We start from the raw sequence: 26141 nt of genomic DNA on the forward strand, positions 1-26141 counted from the left end.
AACCCAGGTGGTGTTACTAAATCATAAATCACATCACTCGCAAGAGCAGATTGCTGCTATTTCTGGTCGGCCAGTGTCCTGAGATGTGCTTTTCGGTGTACCGCGACCGGCACATCTGCGGTCATTTTCATGAACGTGAGGCTCCAACCTGAGGTAAGAAAGTAGATTTGAAAGCGGCTCTCGGGGAAAGTGCGGCTTCCTGGAGGAGACACCTATTGTTTTTGTCTGGCCAGCATTTCTTCTCACTCGGAATGAAAGGAGGTGGGGGCCTGACTTTCAATTGTGTAACCACCTCTTGCCATTCCTTGTTGTCTTGTGGGCTATCAACCATGATTTCTGCTCCCTCCCTCCAAAGTAAACTCTAGGAAGAACTTGAGTGTTGATAGGAGGGACGAGCAATGAAGAGCACCTGGAAATGGCCAGCCCAGGGCAGCATCCTTGAAAAGACAGCTCACGCTTCCTCCTCCTCCACGTGCCTACACCGAGTCATGATGAACTTGCCTTATGGAGATGCGAGTGGAGAAGCCTTCAGGGCCGTGAGTCCCCGTTTCCTCATACGCTTTTCTTCTTCGCTCTGAATTTAGCTAGAGCTGATTTGTGTGGTTTCCAAACAAAGGGATTGGTATCCCCTGGCTGCTCCAGCTTCTAACCACGGCCTTGGGGATGGGGCGATTCGGACTGAGCGCGGCGCTGGCAGGAAACGCAGGTGATGGAACATCACCACGCCTCTCCTGAAGCTGGATTCGGTGTAGAGATTAGGAAAGCAGCGGTAAAGGGAGAAGCCAGCGTGAGGAAGCAGAAGGCAGCCTGTTCACAAAGGAACCATCCCTTCACACTGCTTTTAACAGTGCGCCCAGGCGGGTCGCGCCGGGCCTTCCTGTGAATGAATTTGGCCCCCCTGTTTCTCATGACAAATGCCTATTTCCAAATTCGCTTAGCAAGAAAAATCTGATTTTTCCCAGAAGTCAGGCTTCTGTACACAAATAGGGCCATCATCGTTGTTGGTCCCTTTAGGACAAAGGCCATCTGTTCCCTGCATTAGAGCTCCTCGTCTACTCTTCATTCCTTGCGTCATTGACCACTCAAGTTGTTCAATGATGTGTGTGTGTGTGTGTGTGTGTGTGTGTGTGTGTGTGTGTGTTGGTAGTATTGGGGATTTTACCCAGAGGCATTCTACCTCTAAGCTACACACCTAGACCTACTCTATTTTCTATTTAAAACAGGGTGTCACTAAGTTGATGAACCTGTGAGCCTCCTGTCTCAGCCTCCCGAGTATTGGGATTACAAGTGTGTGCCGCCAGGCCCAGCCGAATGATGAATCTTGAAGAACTCTGACCTTCACACAGTGAATTCTGCCCTTGACACCAGAGAGCCATTAAAGACCTAAGATTTTAAATTAGTGTTTATTACCAATTATTTTTAAAGGTTCTGTATAGAAAAATCCTTTGAAGTTTTTATTATTAACAATATCAAATGCAGCGTAAACGGGTATTTTTTTTTCTTCTGGGTTTCACAAGAGAAAAGCTTTTATCTTATCCAAAGCACATTTATATATAGGAAGAGAAGAATGCATACATGGACAGGAAGGAAAGGTTTGGCAGAGAAATGAAGAGGCAACATGGGAGAGTAGCTACAAAAATCAAGCAAGTGCTCTTTTTGTTCTCAAGCTAGGGAGGATCTGGACATATTTAGAGGCAGAAGAGAAAGAGGTAAAGAAGAAAAAGACTTGACAGAGCTGGCTCCGTGGGCTGGTGACCTGTGCAATTAACAGGGCTCTGCACTGGGTTCACTCTCACTGTCTTGAAAATCTTCACATTTTTTGAATCAGGGCCTTGCACTTTTCCTTTTTTCTTTTTTTTTTTTTTTTAGGTACTGGGGATTGAACACAGGGACATTGTACCTCTGAGCTACCACCCTCAGACCTATTTTTTATTCTTTATTTTGAAACAGGGTGTCACTAAGTTGTGGAGGACCTCACTAAGTAGCTGAGGTTGGGCGCAAACCTGCGATCCTCCTGCCTCAGCCTCCAGGTACTGCGATCACACGCATGCGCCATCACGCCTGGCTTGTGTTTCCATTTTGCACTAGGCCCTTCATAGCAGGTCTTGAAGAATTATTAACATGAAAGTGCTCTGAAAGGTGTAAAGCACTGCTTGGCAGGCTGACCAGTGGTCTTCCTAAATATCCACATCCTGATCTCCAGAACCTTTGACTCATTTATACTATGTGGTATAAGAGATTTCACAGATATGACTGAGAATCCTGAGACAGGGAGATTGTCCTGGATTATCTGGTGGCTCCAGTGTGATCACTGGAGTCCTGTAAGAGGGAGGCAGTAGGGTTAGGGCCAGGAAGAGGAGGCATGTCACCTTGGGAGCAGAGGAAGTGAAGGCGATGTGATGTGAGATCAGGAATCCAGGAAAGCAGGTGGCCTCTAGAAGCTGGGAAAGGTAAGGAAATATACTGTCCTGAGTGTCGGGCCGCTCGGCTAGACCGGGATGGGGCGGTGGCTCAAGATGGCGCCTAGGCATGTTGCCAAGTCACGAGGCGCACGAGGCTGGCGGTGCCCTGAGCCTGCGCAGTGAGCCCTATCAGGCGCCCTACGGATGATCAGTGATGCAGTGCCTCGTGCTACCACCAGCCCGCCTATGAGTGGGTTAGAAATGCGCATGCCCTAGCTGTGGGAAGCTTGGGGTTGGTGGAGTGATGAGGGAGGGGTTATGAGACTGATATATATTTGCCTGCTGTCGAGACACCTGAGGATCCATTTTGGAATTCTGAACTCCAAATGTAACATAAGCAATGAGACCAGTGGCAGTGGTGGTCTACAGCTGCAATCCCAGGACTTGGGAAGCTGAGGCAGGAAGGAGGATCATAGATTTGAGGCCAGCCTCAGCAATGTAGCAACATCTCTCAGCAGTTTAATGAGACCTTGTTTCAAAATTAAAAATATATATAAATTAAGGTTGGGAGCTGTAGCTTAGAGGTAAATGCAGCTGGGTTCAATCCCCAATAACACACACACACACACACACACACACACACACACTTGTTTTTAGCCACTAAGTTTGTGGTATTTTGTGACAGCACAATGAGGAACTAATATACACTACATAAACAAAAGGTGATGTGTTGCTAATTTTGTACAAATCAAAGACATCGATAAAGGTAATAGCAGTAACCGTTTATTGAGTTCTTTCTTCCTATGTGCTGGGCACCACACTAAATCCTTTCATGTGTATAATTCCATGTAATTCTAGAACAATATTTGAGGTGGGAATTAACCAACGAGGCTGTGTAAAAGAGTTGAGATCCAAGCCCGGTCTATGGGCATCCCTGTACCCTGCACATTTATCCTCATTCCCATATTCCCAATAAACTTTTGGGTTTCTCTTCGTGCTTTAACTCGCATTACATCTGCATGTCAATACAGCAGTAGGAATGAGGCCGGGCAGATGACACCCGCTGGGGCATAAAAAGTGAACACAGGTGACTTAATCGGGCAACCGAAGTCGATGCGAAGCTACGAGAAAGTGACTGAGAAAGCGCTTCGGACCTCGGGTCGTCCAAAGACCGCACGGGCTCGTTCAGAGCCAGCCCAAGCTGCCAGCACCGAGGCGAGGCACCCCAGCCTCCGTTCTTTAGAGACAGGGAGAGAGGCGCGGCCAAGCCGCGGAGGACGCCGGCTCCCCAGCCCTCTCCGCTGTGTTTTGGAGCCCGCGTGGTTCCGCTCCATTGGCCGCCGCGGAGCCCGGCCCCGGGGAGGCGGAGCGGCCTCGGCGAGTAGTTCTCTGTCTACAGCTCCGCGGGTCCGCCTTCCGGCCGCGGCGCCGCGGGGCTGCCGGGACTACAACTCCCAGCAGGCCGCGCGCGAGAACGGGGGCTCCTGCTAAGGCAGGACGCTGGGGCGTGGCCAAGTCAGGGCGCCGGGGCGTGGCCAAGTCAGGGCGCCGGGGCGTGGCCAAGTCAGGACGCCGGGGCGAGGCTAAGGCAGGACGCCGGGGCGGGGCCAAGGCAGGACGCCGGGGGCGTGGCTAAGGCAGGACGCCGGGGCGGGGCCAAGGCAGGACGCCGGGGCGAGGCTAAGGCAGGACGCCGGGGCGAGGCTAAGGCAGGACGCCGGGGCGGGGCCAAGGCAGGACGCCGGGGACGTGGCCAAGGCAGGACGCCGGGGGCGTGGCTAAGGCAGGACGCCGAGGCGGGGCCAAGGCAGGACGCTGGGGCGTGGCCAAGGCAGGACGCCGGGGCGGGGCCAAGGCAGGACGCCGGGGGCGTGGCCAAGGCAGGACGCCGGGGGCGAGGCTAAGGCAGGACGCCGGGGGCGTGGCCAAGGCAGGACGCCGGGGGCGTGGCCAAGGCAGGACGCTGGGGCGTGGCTAAGGTGGGACGCCGGGGCGGGGCCAAGGCAGCACGCCGGGGGCGGGGCCTCCTGGCATGAAGCGGGGGCGCGCGGCGCGGCTCGCTCAGTCGCGGCTGCGGGGCGCCGGGGAACGTCCCTGCCTGTGGCTGGCGCAGACCCGCCCCGGCGGAGGCGCCCTGCCTCCCGACCAGGTCCCCTGGCGTCGTCGCGGCACTGCCCACCGTTCCCGCCCCCAGGGGCCCGGCCGGCCGCGGCGGGGAGTCAGCATGAGCCGGGGGGCCCGGCGGGCCGGCGCCGGGCAGGGGGCGGCCGGCGTGCTGCGGCTGCTGGTCACCCTGAGCTTCCTCCCCGGCGTCGTCGAGGCCCAGGTGAGCCCGAGCGCGGCCGCGGCCCCGGGGAGGCCGGGCGCAGGTGCGGCGGGGAAGGGCCGCGACCCTCGGGCCGTGGCAGTCCGGAGGGGCGCTGCCCCGGCCGCCCCGTCGGTGTCCCCGGGCTGGGGCGGCGACGATCAGGATGGGGCGGCGCGGCGTCCTCGCGACCCGTGGAGGTGTCACCGGGGGGCCGAGGGGCTCAACGGACAAGCCCGCCCGCCCCAGGGAGCGGATCCCGGCGGGGACGGGCAACTTCCTCCAGCTCGGGGCCGGGGGCCTGCGCCCAGTTCCGCTTTGTTTTTAACCCACCTGGCCCGCGTCTCAAGTGGCCTCGCCAGGTGGTCCCAGTGTGACTCGGGTGCGGCGCCGGCGCCCCCAGGACGTTGGAGTTTGAGGGTGGGGGTCCTGGGGAAGGGAGTGTTTGAGAAGCGCTCGCAGCGTGTTAGCATTGGGAAGGGCTCCTAAGAGCCTTTTGCCTTGGGCTTCTTTCAGTAGGATTGAAGACTTGCAGGTGTGGCGGAGTCTTGTCTGCACCTGCTGCAAAGTGGCACCAAGAGCCAAAAAAAGTGTCCCAGGTGGCTTGATAATGAGGGGAGCCGCCATTTGAGGCAATTAATGCTTATTGCTAAGAAAATTGATGGTAACCATGACTATGAACTGGTAAACATGTTTTTTTTTTCCCCCTGACTTCCTTCAAACACTTTTTTTGTGTGGCTTTATGGTACCCAGCACTAAGTCCTGGAATGCCCGAATATTCCATTTGTGTCCATGTCTGAGAAGTTTTAAACGAATGATTTGATAAAATAAAAAAGGGGGACAAGCCAGGCGTGGTGGCGCACGCTTGTGATCCCAGCGTTTGCGAGGCTGAGACAGGAGGATCCCGGTTCGCCGACAGCCTCAGTTCAGTTACTTAGGCCCTCTGCAACTCAGTGAGAACCTGTTTCAAAATAAAGAGTAAAATAATAATAATAATAATAATAATAATAATAATAATAATAAGGCTGGGGGTAGAATGCTCCTGAGTTTCATCCCCTGTACCGCAAAAATAAAAAATAAAAAGTGAGAGGCTGAGACAGTAGGATTGTGGTTTGTGGACAGCCTCAGCTACTTAGGCCCTTTACAAACTCAGTGAGACCCTGTTTCAAAATAAATAAAAAATGGGGTTGGGGTGTAGTTTGGAGGTAGAAGGCCCCTGGGTTCCATTTTCAGTACCACAAAGAAAAAAAGAAAGAAATTAATAAAGAAAAAAATAAAAGAGGCAAACTTTTAGTATAAGCAAAACATATGTTACAAATGCACATTCTCCGAGTGCTTGGAAGGCTGAGACAGAAGGGTCACAGGTTCTTCTTTGGCCTCAGCTACTTAGAAGGTCCTCTGCAACTTAGTGAGACCTTGTGTCAAAATAAAAATGCCCCTGGGTCCCATCTCCGGACACACAATCTCTCTCTCTCCCTCTCTCCATATTCTCTGGCCCTGCCTCCAGATTGAGTGAGTCTGAAACATGATTCAGGAATGGGCATTTTAAGCAAGCCCTGCAAATATCTTACGCAGTCACACTTTGAGCTACCTCTTGAGCCCGGCTTGGAAAACACTGAAGTAGTGGGCATATCTACGAGACTTACGAAAAGTAAGTTTCCTGATTTATCTTTGACAAAATTATTTTTCTAGTTAGTAGTTGAGTGCTTATTTTTCCTTTTTTTTTTAACCTAACATATTAGTTGTATACTTTATCAACATTCTAGAAACTTGTTTTTAGGTTTTTTCATCTACCACTAATTATGTATAATTAATGTCGTATAGTCGCACCTGTACTTCTAATTGCCATATATGCAAATCAGTGTATATAGTTCAACAGCTGGAGATTTGTGTATGTTCAAAATATCATTGTGCCAAACAGTCTTTAAAAATGAATGTTTTTTCCAGTGGTACTTTTTTTTTCTTTTCTTTTTGACAGTACTGGGGATGGAATCCAGGGGTATTCTACCTCCGAGCTACTTCCCCAGCCATATTTTTATTCTTTATTTTGAAACAGGTTTTCACTCAGTTGCAAGGGGCCTCACTAAGTTGCCGAGGCTCACCGTGAAGCTCGCTGTGAACCTGTGGTCCTCCTGTCTCAGCCTCCCAAGTGCTGGATTACAAGCATGCACCACCGTGCACGGGTCACCAGTTGCACTTCTTAATATGGTGTCTGATCCTACTTTAGAAAGTATTTTAACCTATAACAGACTCATTTCTACATTATCCCACTGTATGTGGCTAGTCTCTCAGGGTGGGTCCACGGTGGTAAGCGCAGTGTCTGTTCTTATTTCCCCATCACCTCTTCGTCTTCCAGCGCTCTGAGCTTCAAGCCTCATTAGCAGGATCGGGACCATCAGGGGAGAACTTGGGCGGGGCAGCCCCCCGTCCAGTGCTGGTCCTGTACTGTGCGCGTTAACTTCCTGTGGGTCGCCGGGGATGAACCGCGTGTGTTCTTGCTAGTCCCTCTGCCTGTGTTGGCTCCCACATCTGCCCACTCAAGCCGTGGGTCCAGCACTCTTCCCTTGCTCTTCCTGACCACCAGCTTTTCCTGCTCTAAAGGGCTGTTGCCATCAGCAGAACGGAGCTCAGGGTAGAATGTTTGCCTGGCAAGCGCAAGGCCCTGCGTTTGACCCCAGAACAACGGCAACGAGACTTTTCAAGTTCTCTCTGGATTCACCCATCGCTTCTGCCCCATTTTGTCCTGTTCTTTCTAGAAAAGCTCGAAAGCGTTGCCTTTATTTTTCCCATCCTGGTCCTCCCGTTCCCATCAGACGTTTGCCCTGCGCCGCCCTTGGGGAGTCACCGTGCCCTCGTGGAGACCAGTGGTCCGCTCTAAAGCCCTGGCTTCACCTCTCGACAGTTTCCACAGTGCCACTCACTCTCCTCAGAATGCTGCTTGCTTTTGGCATCTGGGCTACTACACTTTTCTGGTTTCCTCTTGTGAGTGTGTGAGTGTGTGTGTGTGTTCCTAGGGATTGAACCAGGGGCATTCTATTCCAAGCTACACCTCCAGCTTTTTATATTTTTTCATTTTGAAAACAGGGCCTCATTAAGTTACTGCATGCTGGTTTCAAACCTGCGATCCTCCTGTCTTAGCCTTCCAAGTACTAGAGTCACAGGCATGTGCTGCATTGCCTAAATCAATCAATCAGTCAGTCTTTCTTTTCTTTGTTTTTGTGGTCCTGGGGATGGAATGCCAGGGGCATTCTACCTCGAACTACACCCCCAGCCCTATTTTTTATCCTTTATTTTGAAACAAGGTCTCACTGAGTTGCAGAGGGCCTCACTACGTAGCTGAGGCTGTCGGGAACTTGAGACCTCCTGGCTTAGCCTCTAAAATGCTCCCAAATACAAGGGTGTGCCACTGCCTCCAGCTTTATGAATCTTAATCAGCAAATACCAACTTGAATAAATTATCTTTATATAAATAGTATGGATTTAACTGAGCTTGGTGGCACATGCTTGTAATCCCAGCATTCAGGAGGCTGAGACCGAAGGACCCAGGTTCACGGCCAGCCTCAGCTACTTTAGTGAGGCCCTCCGCAACTTAGTGAGACCCTATTTCAAATTAAAGAATAAAATATAGGGCAGGGGTATAGCTTGGAGGTCAAACGCCCCTGGGTTTCCATCCCCAGACCTGCGCAAAAAAAAAAAAAAAAAAAAAAAAAAAAAACCCAAATAAAAATAAATAAATAAATAAATAGTACAGATTTGTTAAAGTTGAAACAGCTGTAATTTACATACTTTTACATGTCTGAATTCTAGGTGACTGGGGTTCTGGATGACTGCTTGTGTGATATCAACAGCATTGATAACTTCAACACCTACAAAATCTTCCCTAAGATGAGACAGTTGCAAGAGCGAGACTACTTCCGCTATTACCAGGTGGGCTGTGGCTTTTGATTCTCTTGGTGCCAAGCATATCTGTATAGCTGTCTGCAGATGTGACCTGGAGACGCTTGAAAATCCACTGTGGCTCCCCTCGGTGCCTATTATGTCTTATCCTTTGACTCAGGCATCATAGTGAACACCAGGAGTCTGAAGCCCTTGTGCGTTTGGGACTCCCTCATCTTTCAGTTTGGGTTTGAGGCAGATGATGAAGATGTAGGTCTTTCTTGGCCAGCCTCCTTTCAGGTGGTCCTGCCATCTAGTCACACCTGCCTGCCCAGGCCTCGGCTTGTGCTGACTGGCCTGATGCCAAGCGCTGCTGTCATGGGCCCTGGGCAGCTCTGGGGCTGGCAGCCAGGCTGAGGCCCAAGTGGAACTCCGCTCACAGGGGTACTGTTGGCACACGGTCCTCTCAGCCTTCACACGGTACCAGCACCAACTCAAAGGCAACGGCAGCCTTTAAATATGGTGACCAGCAATAATGAAAAGAACAGTTATTTTTGAGGGTGTTTTTACTTATTTAATTTTGGGACTAGGGACTGAACCCAGGGCCTTGAACATGCTATTATTTTGAATTTTAAAAGTGTGTGTGTGTGTGTGTGTGTGTGTGTGTGTGTGTGTGTGTGTATGGTACTGGGAGTGAAACAGCTCTATTTCTTTATTCTTTATTTTGAAACAAGGTCTCACTGAGTTGCAAGGGCCTCACTACGTGTCTGAGGCTGTCTGTGAACTTATGACCTCCTGCCTCAGCCTTAAGTACTGAGATTACAAGTGTGCACCACCATGCCTGGCTTTTTTATTTTATTTTTTTAGGAGGTACTGGGGATGGAACCCTTCTACCTCTGGGTTACACTCCCAGACCTTCTTCTTATATTTTATTTGGAAACAGGGTCTCTTAAGCCAGTGAGGCTGGCTTCGAACTTGCAGGATCCTCCTGTCTCCGCCTCCCAGGCGTGGGGATTACAAGCGTGTGCCACCAAGCCCGGCAGCGCCCAGCTTTTAACACTATTTTAAAGGCTGATTTCAGACTTTGCCTTTGTTCTTGTTCACAACATTTGTTTGCTAAGTTTATAATTTTTTTGATTTTCATTTTTAGTTTACTGTAAAAATTGAGCATGATTTTAATCCTAATTTTGGATAGACTGTCTTAGTTCTTTTAGTATTTTTGAGGTTTTAAAATACAGTGATTTTTTTGGCCAGTTTTAGTTTTTGTGCAAGAAGGTAAATTAGAAAGTTAAATATTTAGAAACCTATTCCCTTTTCCAGTCAGTATGAGGAATGTCCAAAAAAGGTGATTTTCTTCTTTAAACAAAGTTTATTGGGAATGCAGATTCTGTGAATTTATTTCAGAGTCATCTATACCTGGAGCAGTCATTTGGTGTCTTTTTTGCTTTTTCACATTCTACGCACATTTTACACAGATGCAGCAGGTTCTTCTAGTCCCACCACTAGGTCTAGGACTCCACCTGTCTTGGGAGCTGCTTTCGCACGCGTCCTTGGACTCTCCCGAAAGCCTTACGTCTCGGGTGGGCGAGAGGCCAGGGCACCGGGCTGGTCCAGTCCAGTGGAGGAAGCACTTGTGCCCCAGAGCAGGCTCTCACTGAGAGTCCAGATGAGACTCCACTGGCCTGCCAGCCCCGCCTCCGTTTTGAGACTGCACCTCGCTTCAAGGCCTGATCAGTAGAATCACTCAGGTATTTGAATATCTCAATCTCATACCCAGCAGTTTAATATTATGTTTTTCAAAGGAAGACATAATGGTTCGGGTAGCTAAGGTCGAGTACTTGGTGGCTACCAGCAACACCAGAACCACAGAGGTTTGATTTAAGAAAAGATATGGAGTAATTTACAAAGTGAAAGACAAGTTCAGGAAACGGACCTCAGAAGAGGGCGGACGAGCTTGGAAGGCAAGCTGTTGGCGTTTCTTAAGGCACCTCTAAGATTTTGGACATATTTGCCCATATTTTTGCAGTAAGATTTCTAGAATTGATTGTTCCAGGTGTCCCAGGTAGTGTCATGTGATCCCCGGCCCAGAGAAGGAATAATACCTTGGCTGAGAGTCCTACTGCATAAATGAAAGAAAAGGGAAACTAGAAGACTATTGCAAAACTAGGAAAAATGAAAGTTGGATAGGCAAAAATAAGTGTGGCCTTTGGCTGCCAAACATATATTCTCATCTTTTCTATATGCAATTTTAAAATGTTGTGACCAGCCGGGCGTGGTGGTGCACACATGTAATCCCAGCATTCGGGAGGCTGAGACAGGAGGATCTGGGTTCGCGGCCAGCCTCAGCTACTTAGGCCCTTTGCAACTCAGACCCTGTTTCAGAATAAAGAAGAAAAAATCAGGCTGGGGGTGTCTCCTGGAGGTAGAATGTGCCTGGGTTCCATCCCCAGTACTCCAAAAATAAATAAATAAATGTTGTGACCAACATAATGAAATTGTTCCATATATAGCTGAAATGTACTCATGCTTCCCCCTTACAGAAGGCTAACGTCTTTGTCTAGTAACTGCGCTCAGTTCTAGGTCTAGAGTATCTGGGTGATAGCAATTCTTCTTCTAGTTTATTATGAAATAAAAAGGAAGATCAGCCACTCCCAGTACACTCTACATCTAATAGCGAAAAAGGAAAGCTAAGAGGTTAATTTTAAACACACACGTCCACGCTCATGATCCTGCGAGCAGGGAAACGTGGGTTAAGCAGCAGTCCACCTTCACGCGGAGGGCGTTTGGCTGCCGCGTACGCCTTCCATTTTGCGCTGTCTGGTCCATTCCGTTATCCACCAGGTAGTGAATGAGTTCTCTGTGCCAGCCTCCAAGGTGGCATGGGCAATAGCAGTGAACAAGGTAAAGCTTTTGCTGTAGGTAGGATGACCAACAGCAAATGAGCAGTGAGATCTTTGAGATGGCCGTACGGCAAGTGCTTCGGGGAAGAGTGAAGTAGGAGCTAGAGAAGTCTCGGCGGGTGGGGAGCTGGCACCTCCGCGTCTGCAGCACCGCCCGCTGCCCGAAGCTCCCTAAGCTCGGGTGATGGGCGGCCTTCGCTGCCTGAGGGCATGCGAGCAGCGCATCCCACCGGCCACTTGTGCACTCGCGTTAGTTAACTGCTGTTGCGTGACAAGAGCGCCCAGCATTTGGTAGCTTAAGCCAGCAGACCGAGGAGGAAAACCTCAAGGGTTGGAGCAAGCTGGGTGGATGGGTGTGGAAAGAGCACAGCAGGCAAAAACAAAGGCCCTGGGGCTACAGCGTGCCCCGGGGATCTGGGGGGTCCTGAGCAGGGGAGGCCGGGCGCGAGGGGTCCCTGAGGAGGGAGCATGACCCCGAGGCTTCGGCCCGAGGAGCTGCTGCTGGCTAACTGAAGTGCTGCCCTGTGCAGACCTGTCACGGAGGCAAGAGCTCGAGGAAGGTGTCCAGTGAGAACTTGCTGACCCTAGTGTGCTGGGCTGCTTTGAGCCTGTCTTGGGCACCCGCCCGTCAGAGTCCTTCTGGAAGACTTGTAGTCAGACCCATTTTGACAGTTACTAGAGGTCATCCCATGGTGCCACCTCTCCCTGCTTCTGCCTCTGTCTGTAATGTAGAAATTGTTACTTCCCCTCACACATTTATGAAGGCGTGTGTGATGCATCCTAGGCACCGTTCCAGGCTCTGGGGTTAACTGATAAGCACAGGGAAGTCCTGTCGTTAGCCGTGGGGGATGCAGACGGTAAGCAAGCACGCAGTATCCCGGCAGTGCTGCGTGTGATGGAAGAGCGGCAGCTGAATGCTGGGGCACCGCTGCGTTCTCAGTACCCCTGCGAGGGTCTGGTTGTGAGTGCCCTTCTGAAGTAGTACTGAGAGAGCCTGGACGAGGAGGAGTGAGCCGACGGCCGGGGCAGCGCAGGAAAAGAGCTCCCGGGGAGGCTTGTGCACCCACGGGAGGCGGGGCCAGGCCAGGGGCGCCCGGCCAAGCCCACGCTCGCATTTGCTCAGAGCCGGTGGGAAGTCGCAGGAAGGCTTTGGGGGGAGTGGTCGGACCTGCTTGCTTTTGAGCCGACGGCTGAGTGGACTGGATGGCGGTGGAAGCGGGTCAGCCCGTGGTGCTTCTCGGCCCCCAGAGCCGGCCGCGCTCTTCGTCGTGCACCCAGATGCTCGCTTCCCCACCTTCTCCGTCCTCCAGTGGGACCTGGCCCTCGGGGGCTCCATCCGCCGGCCCCACTGTCCTAAGACTGCAGGTTGCTTTGCAGTGTTTACCACAGCTTTCTCAAGTAAACATACAAATATTTAACATCTGCGTCCTTCAGTAGATCGTAGGTTCCAGAGGGAAAGTTCTTTCCCTGCCTCTTTTCCCGAGAGCCTAGCACAGTGCTTGACATGTATGTAGCAAACACTGGTTAAGGGGCGGATGGCAGGAGACCCCTGGAGAGAAGGGAACAGTATCGTAGTCCTAAAGTACACCCATGTTCTTCAGGGGAGCAGTGAACTTGAATGGTGTCCCTCTTCAAGTTCTGAGGACTAGCAGCAGCCATGTATTTTAAAAGTTAATAGCCTAGCCGGGGGTCTGAAAAGCCAGTCTCTGGAGCTCTAGGCTGTAGCAAGCTTTCCTTCTTCCCATCGGGCGCTGGCGCCTGGCAGTGACACTTGGCAACGTTCTTCAATTGTGACCCTCCTTTACCAGCACGAATTCTTCTTTCAGGTTAATCTGAAGCGACCATGTCCTTTCTGGGCAGAAGATGCCATTGTTCAATAAAAGACTGTCACGTGGAGCCCTGTCCAGAGGTAATAAAAAATAAATAAAATGATAGGGAAAAGCCTGCTTTGAGATGAGCCCCCTTTAGATAGGCGTGGCCTGTTTTTAGGCTGATATCAGTGGGATTGGACTTGTCAACAAATTGCTCTCAGCTCTCTCATTCACAGCCAGATTGAAGATCTGTTCTAACTTGTGTGCAGAGCGGGTCCACAGAGACTTGTGGACTTGGGGGGTACAGTCTGATTCTAAAGTGGAAGGGAAATCGGGGGGTAGTCTAGGTTTGGGCCTAGAACTGGAGAACTGGCGTGCGTGTGTGTGCATGTGTGTGTGTGTTACTGGAGATTGAACCCAGGGCATTTTACCTCTGAGCCCCCAGCCCTTTTTTTTTTTTGTGTTTTGTTTGTGGTACTGGGGATGGAACCCAGGGGCATTCTATTTCCGAGCTTACACCCCCAGCCCTATTTTTTATTCTTTATTTTTTGAAACAGAGTCTCACTGAGTTGCAAAGGGCCTCAGTAAGTAGTAGCTGAGGCTGTCCTTGAATTGTGATCCTCCTGTCTCAGTCTCCTAAATGCTGGGATTACAAGCGTGTGCCACCATGCCCAGCTTTTTGTTTTCCTCTGAAACAGAGTCTCTCAGAGTTCCTGAGGGCCTAAGTTGCTGAGGCTGGCCTTGAGTCTGGATCTTCCTGACTCAGCTTCCCAAGTACTGGGATTATGGGCGTGTGCCACCATGCCCAGCTTATAGTTGGCTTTTATCTCGTGTTTTATTAAACCTATCTCTTGTTTCATAGGCCTCCTCCCAACACCCCCCCCCAAAAAAAAAGATACTGGATTCCAAACTTATTTCAGTGGGCAAAGTTGAGAAATTTGGAACCTAGTGTTAGGTTTTCATTTGGTCTTGATATATATGTAATACTCATTTGCATATGTAAAAGGGTATATATATTTTTTAAAGCAGGGATACTGCATTCGAGATTTGGACTCTGCTTTTCTGACAGTGCTCAGGATGCTGCCCTGGCCCGGCACATTCTAGGCAGCACTGCGCAGCCCGGCTGAGCTCCAGCCCCAGACTGGCTTTCTCCATCTAGTGTCATATACTCTGTGCCTCCCACAATGTTAGCTGTTGAGTTTTGCCTTTATTGAGGCGTTTCATACTGTGCCCAACCTTGTGATGTGGTTTTCTCTGGACAGTTTGAAATCTGTTTTAATCGTGAGGGTCTATAGACCTTTAACTTCACGTTATCGTATAAGGACAGTTTCTAGGTTTATTCTTGGCTTGATTTTAGTTGTTTTGCATTTGTCGTTACCTTTTTCTTCTTGGTACTTGGGATTGAACCCAGCGGAATTCAACCTCCAACTACACCCCAAGCCCTTCTTAAATTTTTTATTTTGAAACAGCGTCTCATTAAGTTTTTGAGGTCGGCCTTGAACCTGCCATCCTCCTGTCTCGGCCTCCAAGGACTGGGATTATAGGCATGTGCCACCACGCCAGGTTTTGCCATTACTTTTAATAATTCTTTCCTGAGGTGTTTTCTGTGTTACTTATAACAGTGGCCAGTGGTGCTGTGTTATTTCTCCATGTTTTGAATCTAAGACGTGAAGGTGTCATGTTCTGCATCAAACCTTTCAAAAGGCTCCGAGCAGTTCTGGTTTTGGCACACTGCGCTGGCTAGAGGATGTGCAGTGTCAGGGTGCACTTTGGTGTATATTCATTCCAGATTATAAACTCAAAGTCCAGTAGCTGTCTAGATTTGACTTGAGCTCCTGCCCCCTATTAGATCGTGCTAGGAAAAAAAGACTAAAATGATAAAATACTGGCAGGTTTTAATCCCTTAGTCTCTCCACTGATTGGAAACAAAACTGTCGTAAACATTGTTTATATAAGCATAAAACAAACGTGTCCTGGCAGGAAAATATTGACTTTGAATATCTTATTAACATTTACCTGTGAGTGTGCATAATTTAACAGGTAGTTTACCACTGTCATGCTGGCCTGTGTGTTCAGATGTTGGAAGTCATTCCTGGAGCTGATCAGAGGGTCAGCCTGGGATTGTCTTCATGAAGCTATGATTTTTGTCTAAAATTCTGTTGGGTAAACCATCTGAAGTAATTCATAGATTCCTTTATTAAGGCCTAATGCTAATTGTTGGTTTTGTGGCAAAGAATGTTAGACCTAATGCAGTTCTTCCATTGGTAAACCCTAGATTACTTAGATTGATAAGCTGCATGGCTTCTGGACTATGGCCTGGAATCTGACTTTTGCCTCCTCGGAACCCCAAATTGCCTAAACCTTAAACGTCATCCTCGAGCAGAAGTTTAAATGGAGCATAATAATATTTTAAGTAATTTTGAACTAGGAAAATTTATGAAAAAGTGATCATCAGTTCCTTTACTCTAAAAAAAGTGAACTATGAAGAAAAACTGCATTGAGAGTTATTAGAATTGTTTGGACTCCGTTTTCTGTACTTTGACTTACAAATCTCTAAACCGGGTGGCCCTTTGCTCTTACCTCAGAGGTAGTACGTAAACAGAACCCGAGTGAACGTGTGTTGCTCTGCTAGGTAAAGACTGTGGATCACTTTTTAAATTGTTGTTGTTGTTCTTTTAAGAGTAAAATTCCATTTGGGATTAAAGCTGGACATGCTAATAAGGTGAGTCACTTTTCATCTTTGAATATTTCTGCTTTACGTAGCGAAATTTGCTATTTACGACTTGTTACTATGATTCTGTGGAGAACTGTAACGTGGTTAAGTGGGAATGGAGACATTTTGCCTTAGAGTTCATATCCCTAATTCTTTTTTTTTTTTTTGCGGTACTGGGGATGGAACTGGTGGCATTCTACCTCTGAGCTATACCCCTAGCCCTATTTTTTATTCTTTATTTTGAAACAGGGTCTCACTGAGTTGCAGAGGGCCTCACTAAGTAGCTGAGGCTGTCCGCAAACTGCGATCCTCCTGAAGGCTGGGGTGACAAGGGTGCCCACCACGCCGGCTTCATGTCCCTGATTTGTGCATTCCTAGCTTTATCTTGTAATTTCAGTTTTATTTGTGGAACTTTTAGAAGAACTCTAAAATGTAACTCAGTGTCAGATTGCCTGTCCAACAGATAGGTGTTTTTAGTGTTCTGTTTCAACTAATCCACCTGTTAGATTCTTTATTGTACAGAGAAGAGAATTGTCAGGATTTTTTTTTTGTGTGTGTGGTACTGGGGGTGGAACCCAGGGCTCTTCTACCTCCGGGCTACACTCCCAGCCCTATTGTCTATTTTATTTGGAAACAGGGTCTCACTAAGTTGCTGAGAGCCTCACTAAGTAGCTGAGGCTGGCTTCGAACCTGTGCGATCCTCCTGTCTCAGCCTCCCAAGGGCTGGGATTACCAGTGTGTGCCCCACGCCCGTCTCTCCCCAGCCCTTTTAAACTTTTTATTTTGAGACAGGATCTTCCTTAGTTGTAAGGCTGGCCTTGAACTGGCAGTCCCCCTGCCTCAGCCTCCTGAGCGGTGGATCACAGGTGCCTGCCACCACCCGCACCTTCACTCAGTCGTGGCACCTGTGGCTGCTCCTCCCTGGTGGTCTGTGTGGAACTCACTGATTCACACTCCTCTCTATACAGTGGTCAGGAGTATAGCTTTAGCACAGCCATCCCTGTCCATGGACATTTCAGTGCGTTCCAGGCTTTGTTCTAAAAGAAAGTAACAGTGCACTAACGTTTTTGTTCTTCACTGCATTGTGAATAATGTGTAAGACACCCTCTAGGTCTGGGTTTAAAAGTAGACCTGCTGGACCACACAGGGCGTTTCTATCTCCGCATAACAAGACAGTAACAGATAACTTTCTAAGGTGGTTGTGCCTTTTGTCTTGTTTGCTCGCTTTTTAAATCGTTGCCTTGAGATATGGTCTCAGTAATAGGATTCCTGGTTTGAGAATTTATACATTTCTATAGCTTTAGATATTAAACTTCTTTTTCTAGTGAATTGTATCAGTTCATCTCATTACCAACACACTAATGTTAATTGATTAAAAATTGGTTTTGCTTCTTTAGTTGGTAGAAATCTGTCTCAATTTTTCTTAGCATTTCTTACATTTTTAGGAATTTTCATAATGGGATGTGTGTATAGTTGGTGTGGATCACCAATAGGTGGCTCTGCAGTGGAAACTGAAGACAATAGATAATTATCACTAAACTCACTCACTGTTGACTTCCTTGCAGTACTTGAAAGTGGCAAACAGTACCAAAAATTTACAAGATTGTGAGCAAGCTAATAAACTGGGAGCAATTAACAGCACATTAAGGCAAGTCTAATTTAGTCATTTCAAAAGATAATGCTAATTTATTTACATGAATAATCTTTTTTGTGATTTTCATAAAATATTTTTGCTAAATATCAGTGAATATACTTTTTAAAATAAAAAGTTACTTTTTATCTCAAATTTACTATAGTTTTGCCTCTTTCTTGGCTAATTTGTCCCTAAATGTGTAGAACGTGCCAGCAGTTGTGAGTAGATCTTTTGCAGCGGGTCTGGGCCGGCTCGGGTGACGGAGCCTCTGGGTCCGTCCTCCTGGTCGGGCAGAGGGAGCTGCGGCCTCTGAGTCTTGTAAACAGCAGTGCGAACTGGGCGCTTGGATGGCACACCTCACGGTTGGCGTAAGTAAGCGTCAGGGATCTCTTCCTGCTCTCATTGATTCCGGGGAGAGATTCAGTTTGAAAGCTAGCGTATGTAACTAGAGTCTTAGGTTACTTAGTCTAAAATGACTGAGCAATCTGTGGCTGGTAATAGAATATTACAGAAATTCTTTTCAGCTTCCATTTATTTAGATTTGCCTCATGTACTATAATCGCTACTGATTCATAATCAAGTGAAATTATTATTTCATAAGGAAAAATCCTAATATGAAGAGTAAAATGAATAATGAACATCTGCGTAACCCCATTCCACATAAGTAAATGTTGACATGTTCTGACATTTTTTTAAGATGCATGAAACATGGCGGATAAACTTAAGATCCCTTTTGTTCTGTTTCATAATCTTCTTTGTTCTTAGGGGTAGCAGCTATCATAAATCTGGTATATATCCAGTCCATGCTTTTTATCATCTTATATTGTATTTATAAATAACACAGTATTGTGGATGTACTTTTCTTTTTCCATAAAGATAGGATACTGCATTTAACATCCTGTGACTTTTTTTAATTGTGAATTTGTTTTCTAGATATATTCCTGCTGAAATAGATATTTGTCTGTTTGTCTGTTTTTTAACTGATGGTTTACGTCATTTGAATGTGCTGTATTTTACTTACCTGTTTTCCTAATGATAGATATTTAGGTTCTTTGTAGTATTTTTCTTCTGCAGACCATGCCACTCTTAACATTCAGGTTTTTGTTGTATACTGAAAGTAAAATTACTTAATATTTGATTGTCTGTTTGTAGCTTGCTTGCTTTTTTTTATATATATATATATACCAGGAATGAACCTCGGGTACCTCTGACCTACACCACCAGCCCATTTTACTTTTTTCATTTTTATCTTGCGAAGTTGCTGAGGCTGGCCTTGAACCTGCAGTCCTCCTGTTTCAGCCTCCCACGCCTGTGCATGCAGCTTCAGAATGCTTGTGCAAGTGAATGCTTAGCTTTTGTCCTCCGTGACTTGTCAAAAGTTGGTAATGTTCTTGAGTGTGAAGCAGTGTCTCATTTTTGCTAAATGTGTACTTTTTTTTTTTTTTTTGGTGGTTCCTGGAAGCCCTTCTACCTCCGGGCTACTCTTCCAGACCTATTTTATATTTCTTTTACTTGGAAACAGGGTCTCTTAAGCCAGCGAAGCTGGCTCCAAACCAGCGCAATCCTCCTGTCTCCGCCTCCCAGGCGCGGGGATGACAAGCGTGCCCACCGCGCCCGGCTTACATGTGTACTTTGAGCTTGAGCATTTGTCACTTGTTTATTGGACAGCTGAGTTTCTTCAACAAATGAACACCCATGGAATGCCAAGCGCTGTTCTAGTGTTTTAGGAAAATAGTATCGAACATGATAGACCAAAATTTTGCCCTTGTATAGCTTAATCCTTGTAGGGGAGAAAACACGATAAACAAGTGCAGTATGTGAGAAATCAGTAAAACCACGAGGGATGTTGGGGAGGAAGGTAAAGCAGCAGGGAAGCGGAAGAGGCTCAGCATGGGGGCGGAGGGGACTGTTCGAATCGGGCTTCTGGGGAGACCTGAGCGGTGGCCAGCAGGACACTTGGCCCAGCGCTGGAGAAGGCGGAGGCAGAAGCCCCAGGGCTGCCAGGGCTCCATCCTAGGGCCACCCAGGTGCTAGTTAGGAGACCGCGGTTGGCATCCAGGGATCGAGGCAGAGCAGTAGAAGACAAGGTGCCAGGGATGGAGGCAGAGGGTGGGTGGGGAGAGATCTGCAGAGCCCTGAAGGCACTTACCCTGAACAGTCCTCTTGTTTTTGTTTATTTTGTGGTACTGGGGGTTGAGCCCAGAGGCGTTCTACCTCCGAGCTATATCCTCAGCCCTTTTACATTTTTAATTGGAAATAGGGTCTCATTAGGTTGCAGAGGGCCTTGCCAAGTTGCTGCGGCTGGCTTTGAACCTGTGATCCATCGTCCCGTCCCATCCTCCCAAGCACTAGGGTAACAGGCGTATGCCACCATGCCAGCTTGACGGATGCTTGTATTTATTTATTTTTATTCTTTTCGTTCTGGGGGTGGTGAGTGGAGTGGCAAGTAATGGATAGGAGGGTCTTGAGCATGGGAATAGGCCTGCCATGTTGTGGAGCCTGGGAATGAGGCCTTAGACTGCCCTAGGAGTCCAGGTGGGTTGATGGAGTGGTCAGATTCGGGTATATTTGAACACAGAGCTGACAAGATTTGCTGAAGGTTTGAAAGTAGGGAATGGAAAGGTAGGTACCTTAGGGGTGACGCTAGGATTTGCAAGTACACAAGCAGAGGCCTGTTTCTCCTTGAGGCTGGCTGTGAACCTGCAATCCTGGATCAGCCTCCCAAGTGCTGGGATTACAAGCGTGCACCACCACGCCCGGCTACAAATCTTATTTATAAAGTTCAGTTGTATGTCACAAAACGAACCCATCTTTATTTTTATTTATGTTTGTGGCACTGGGGATTGAACCCAGGGGCATTCTACCTTTGAGCTACACCCCCAACCCTCTTTATTTTAGAACAGGGTCACCAAGTTGCTGAGGCTGGCCTTGAACCTGTGATCCTCCAATGTCAGCCTTCCAGTGTTGGGATCGTAGGCGTGTGCCACACACCTGGCTGTGGACCCCTTGCAGCCAGCATCCAAGCCGTGGCTGCCCAGATGTCCAGTGCACTTTCCCAGACATTCTCGCCTTCCAGAATGAGCTGTGATTGGGTGCTGTCGTCAGGCTGGCTGTGCCTGCTGGTCTACGTGGAACACTGTGCAACGTATTTCTTTGTTTCTGTCTTCTCTTACTTGACATGTTTCTGTGAGATTCGTTCATGTTCTTGAACATGGAAGCGTTTAATTATTTTTTGCTATGTATTTTATATTTTCATTTTACTGTTGGTAGCTGGATATTTCCCACTTTGGGACCATTTCACAAATATTTTGGTGACACATGTGTGCATTTTTATTGACTGACCCTAGGAGTGGAATTAGTACTGCCAAATGCTTTCCAGAATTGCTGTAGCAAATCACATTGCCTCTAGCAGTGCATGAGTTCCTCACTCCACATCTTCTCTGATAACTGGTGATTTTATTTATTTTTATTATTATTATTTTTGGTGGTACTGGGGGTGGAACCCAGAGGCTTTCTACTTCCGGGCTATACTCCCAGACCCATTTTTATATTTTATTTGGAAACAGGGTCTCACTAAGTTGCCGAGAGCCTCACTAAGTAGCTGAGGCTGGCTTTGAACCTGTGCAATCCTCCTGTCTCAGCCTCCCACACGTGGGGATTACAAGTGTGCGCCACCACGCCCGGCACAACTGGTGATTTTAAACAGCTTTGTTTTGAGGTATAATTGACATGGGATGCACTACACGTATGTGAGAGCACAGTCAGGGTTTGGCCTATGTAAGCACCCACAGATCATCATCACAGTTAGACAGCCATCACGTCTGTTCCCTCTCTCCCATCCCTTTGTCCCCTTTGGAATCCAGTCTCTTCTGGCCCCTTGCCTCCCAGTTTGGAGATGATTACTTTAACTCACAGCTGTATCTTCATGGAGCTGTTGTGTTAAGCCCAAAATGTTCTTACATAAATAGCTTTACATCCAGCCCCAAAGGAACTTTTTGAAAGGTTGGACTAGATGGCCTCTGGGTTCCTTTAATCTCAGTTAGAAACCACACTGGGCTGGGTATATTTGTAATCCCAGTACTTGGGAGACTGAAACAGGAGGATCTCAGGTTAGAGGACAGTCTTAGCAACTTGTGAGGCCCTCCGAAACTTAGACTCAGTTACACTGTTGGTGAGAGTGCAAACTAGTTCAGCTGCTATGGAGATGACTGTGGAGATTCCTTAGAAAACGAGGAATGGATCCACCATATGACCAGGCTATACCACTCCTGGGTATCTTCCCAAAGGGCTGGAAATCAGAGAACTACAGTAACATATGCATACCCATGTTCATAGCAGCACAATTCGTAATAGCCAAAATATGGAACCAACCTAGGTCTCCATCAACAGATGAGTGGATTGCAAAATTATGGGAAATACACACAATAGAATTCTACTCAGCAATAAAGAACAAAATCATAGCATTCCCAAGAAGATGGAAGGACCTGGAGAACATTATGTTAAGTGAGATTAGTCAAGCACAGAAAGAGAAGGGACATATGTTTTCTCTAATATGCCCAAACTAGGGAGGATTAGGAATGCCAGCGGGACTCCAGATAATGGAGGGAAACCTTAGCAAAGCTAGAATGGAAGGATAGGAGAGGAAGAAGGCTGGGGTTGATTAATGGAGGAGCTACATCCGAATATATGTAAAAGCATGAATGTAGCGTGGTCAACTGGACACTCATGTCGGGAGGGCACCAAGCACAATCTGAATGTACCATCTTCAATATGTTCCACATAAAATAAGATATATAAAGAATAAAATGTTGGCTTAATCCCTCGTACCACTAAAGTGAAGAACCCGCGCTGGAGCAGCTGTGAGCGTTAGAGGAGCACGTGATCCTTTCTACTGCAGCGGTTTTAGGCATTAGGTTGAAATGCTGCTCATCAAATAATGATGCTCAAAAGAGTTGATTGTAGTTAACCAGGAAGACATGTAAGCCACTTGACTCTCATGAAGTAAAGGACAGTGCATCAACAAAAGTGTCCTTAAAAATGACAATTATTCTGGCATAAGAGACCCTGTTTCCAAATAAAAATATAAAATAGGTCTGGAAATGTAGCCCAGAGGTAGACAACCAGTTAAGGGTTTCCAGGAACCCCAGTACCACACACACACACACACAAGACAATTATTCTTAATTATTTTCAGCATAAGGTTTAGCTTGTTCAGCACAAGTCTAGCTTTGTCGTCGTAGCTGCTGGGCCTTCTTACTATGCATATATTTTAACCAGATCCACTATAATAAAAATTTTTCATTAACTTTTATTAGTTATAGTAGGTTAATTATTTTTCTTTAGAAAATATCTTACAGCAAATTGAATTGGAAGAATTATTGCTGTGGTGCAGCTAGTCTTAGATACTTCTTTGTAGAGGTGACAGCATTTTCTCAAATACATATAAATTATTCGTTGCGACAGTATTTTGGGAAACACCTGACTTAAATAGGTGTATACCATTTTTAGCTTGTTTTTTCTTTTGTGTAGTGGAAAGAGAAGGGTAGCAACATAATGTTTCTCTGCTCAGTATTGCCATCATGTGTTCAGGCAGAAGAGGCCCAGATCCACAGGGGATGTGGTTCAGAGTTAACTTGAATGGACGTAGCTGTAGGACTTAAGAATGACTCGCTGTGATGCAAGTGAATTGTTCCTAGTGATTGCAAGAGCTGGACATGCGGTGCTTGGCATTCTGGATCCTAGAAATACAGAAGCAATTTCAATTTAAAATTCTGAAAGTAAGCTTAATAATGCTACTTTAGGAAAATATAAACATTACTATAATTTCTAAGACATTTTTAAAAGCCCAGCTTGATTTTTGTCTTTATATATGTATTAATAAATTTCTAGTCAACACTTATGAGGTACGGATAAGCATTTTAATGTAGTTAAGAGATATAAATCACGCGTTAATACCCACGTTTTTCATAGAACTCATTTTTACTATTTTTTCCGCCACCACTACTAATGGAATTTGTGGTATCATCTAACAGAAATTGCTCCGCTCATTTATTTAATTACATAAAACCTAACACTTTCAACATCAGATGTAACTCCTTTTTATTCCTCTTCACAGTAATCAAAGCAAAGAAGCGTTCATCGACTGGGCAAGATACGATGACTCGCAGGATCACTTTTGCGAACTGGATGGTAATAAAATTAGCCATTATAATTAAATTTTCTTAGCATTAACCCTTTTGTAAGTCACTTAAAAGTCAGTTAAATATAATCTGAATCTAAAAGCATAAAATTGAGCTAGGCGTGGTGGCGCACGTTTGTAATCCCAGTGCTTGGGGGGCTGAGACAAGAGGAAAGCAGGTTTGCAGCCAGCCACAGTTACTTAGGCCCTCTGCAACTGAGTGAGACCCTGTTTCAAAATAAAGCATAAAACATAGGGCTTAGAATATATCTTAGAGGCAGAATGCCCCTGGTTTCAATCCCCAGCACCACAGAAAAATTTGTGTGTGTGTGTGTGTGTACGTACTTTTTTTGTGGTACTGGGATGGAACCAGGGACATTCTACCTCCGAGCTACACCCCCAACCCTATTTTTTATTCTTTATTTTGAAACAGGATCTCTGAGTTGCAGAGGGTCTCACTAAGTAGTGGAGGCTGGCTGTGAACCTTTGTCCTCCTGTCTCAGCCTCCTGAGTGCTGGGATTATAAGCATGTGCCACCATGCCCAGCTATATGCACATGTATATTTCTGAATTCTAGCTTTAACACTAGATTTTGCTAGGTAGATCTTATTATTCATAACAGCACTTATTGAGAACCCATATTCCAGGCGCTATATTAAGTGCCTTGAATACATCATTCCTAATCTTTACAGTTACCTTAACAAGTATGTATTCCTTTATATCTGAGCAGGCCAAGCCTCAGAAAGACTAAGTCACTTGCTTCAAATCACACAGTACCAAGAGGCAAAGGCAGGCTCAACCCTAGGCTCGACACAATTCAAGACCTGTGTTGTTCTTTCCGTTAAGACATATATTGCCTGTGGATCCATTGAAGCCACCTGCTCAGGGGTCTCTGAATGTCTTATAAAAACATTTACACTAAAATTTGCAGGCTGCCGGGTGTGGTGGTGCACGCTTGTAATCCCTGTGCTTGGGAGGCTGAGACAGGAGGATCGCGCAGGTTCAAAGACAGAGACCCTGTTTCCAACCCTAAAATATAAAATAGGTCTGGAAGTGTAACCTGGAGGTAGAAGGCCCCTGGGTTCCATCCCCAGTACCACAAAAAAAAAAAAAAAAAAAGAAAGAAATTTGCAGGCAAATCCCTTAACAAAATCAGTATGTTCAAGCTGTGTTTAGATAGGTATATGTTTAATGAATAATTCAAAATAGCAGTTTATGACTCTGTTGCATCTTTTCATGTCTGGTGGTTAAAACCAACATGGACGGGGGATTCTGCCTCCTAGAAGAGCACTGGGTAGCCCGAGGGAAGGGAGGATTGCTTTTTCTTAAGCAGTCCGGTCAAGCGCAGTTGCGAGTGTGCGCACTCTGCTGCCCAGGCTGGGGAGCACGGATGCCCTGCGCGGCTCTTGGCGCTGCGCTCTGGCTGGATGGTGAAACACACATGCGGCTCTGAACGGTTTCGTGCAGATGAGCAGTCCCCCGCCGCGCAGTATGTGGACCTGCTGCTGAACCCCGAGCGCTACACGGGCTACAAGGGGCCGTCTGCGTGGAGGGTGTGGAACAGCATCTACGAGGAGAACTGCTTCAAGTAGGTGGCGGGGAGGGGCTGTGCCGGGGGGCTGTGCCAGATTCACGCCGGTTCACGTTTGGGTTCGGTGCTCTTTTTCAGGCCTAGATCTGTTTATCGTCCTTTAAACCCTCTGGCCCCCAGCCGAGGTGAGTTTTATACAGATTAATTTATTTATTCATTTATTTGTTCATTGTGGTGCTGGGGTGGAGGTAGCTTTTCTACCTCCAGGCTACACTCCCAGACCTATTTTCTATTTCATTTGAAACAGGTTGTCACTAAGTTGCTGAGAGCCTCACTAAGTAGCTGAGGCTGGCTCTGAACCTGCGCGATCCTCCTGTCTCCGCCTCCCAAGCACTGGGATGACAAGCGTGCGCCGCCACGCCCGGCTCATTTTTATGCCTTTAGATTTATTTTTAATAAAAAGTCTTTGTAGGTAAACTTCATAAGAAAAATTTTCAACTATTTATATTTCTCTTAATTTGAATGACTAACAAACGCATACGGTTGTTTTGTACTTGATCTCAAGATGTCTGCGTGTGCCTTCTGTAATTTCTGACATTTACTGTTTGCTGAGTGCCAAACCTGAAGTCCGAGCTTCACGTAGAGTAAAGGAGTTGTGAGTGGCCCATGCAGCTGGGCACGGTGACACACACCTAGAATCCCAGGACTTGGGAGGCTGAGACAGGAGGATCCCGGGTTCAAGGACAGCCTCAGCAAATTAGTTAAGATCTTGATTAAAAAAAAGGTTGGAGA

At 47.2% G+C, this 26141-nt stretch overlaps 1 protein-coding gene across 1 annotated transcript in view; it reads left to right on the forward strand.

Annotated features, from left to right (window-relative positions):
• Positions 1-4626: 4626 nt before the first annotated feature.
• Positions 4627-26141, forward strand: part of ERO1B (endoplasmic reticulum oxidoreductase 1 beta) — a gene marked incomplete at both ends in the record, with an annotated part of 32278 nt that continues 10763 nt past the window's right edge. Inside the window, 9 exon segments of the mRNA XM_080717164.1 lie at positions 4627-4728; positions 8515-8634; positions 13310-13346; positions 13349-13392; positions 15975-16016; positions 17573-17655; positions 23756-23829; positions 25286-25406; positions 25488-25534. Of these exon segments, the coding sequence (XP_080573290.1) occupies positions 4627-4728; positions 8515-8634; positions 13310-13346; positions 13349-13392; positions 15975-16016; positions 17573-17655; positions 23756-23829; positions 25286-25406; positions 25488-25534 (670 nt within the window).

This window comes from Muscardinus avellanarius (assembly GCF_963383645.1).
Source record: "Muscardinus avellanarius genome assembly, chromosome: 20".
Lineage (NCBI taxonomy): Eukaryota > Metazoa > Chordata > Mammalia > Rodentia > Gliridae > Muscardinus > Muscardinus avellanarius.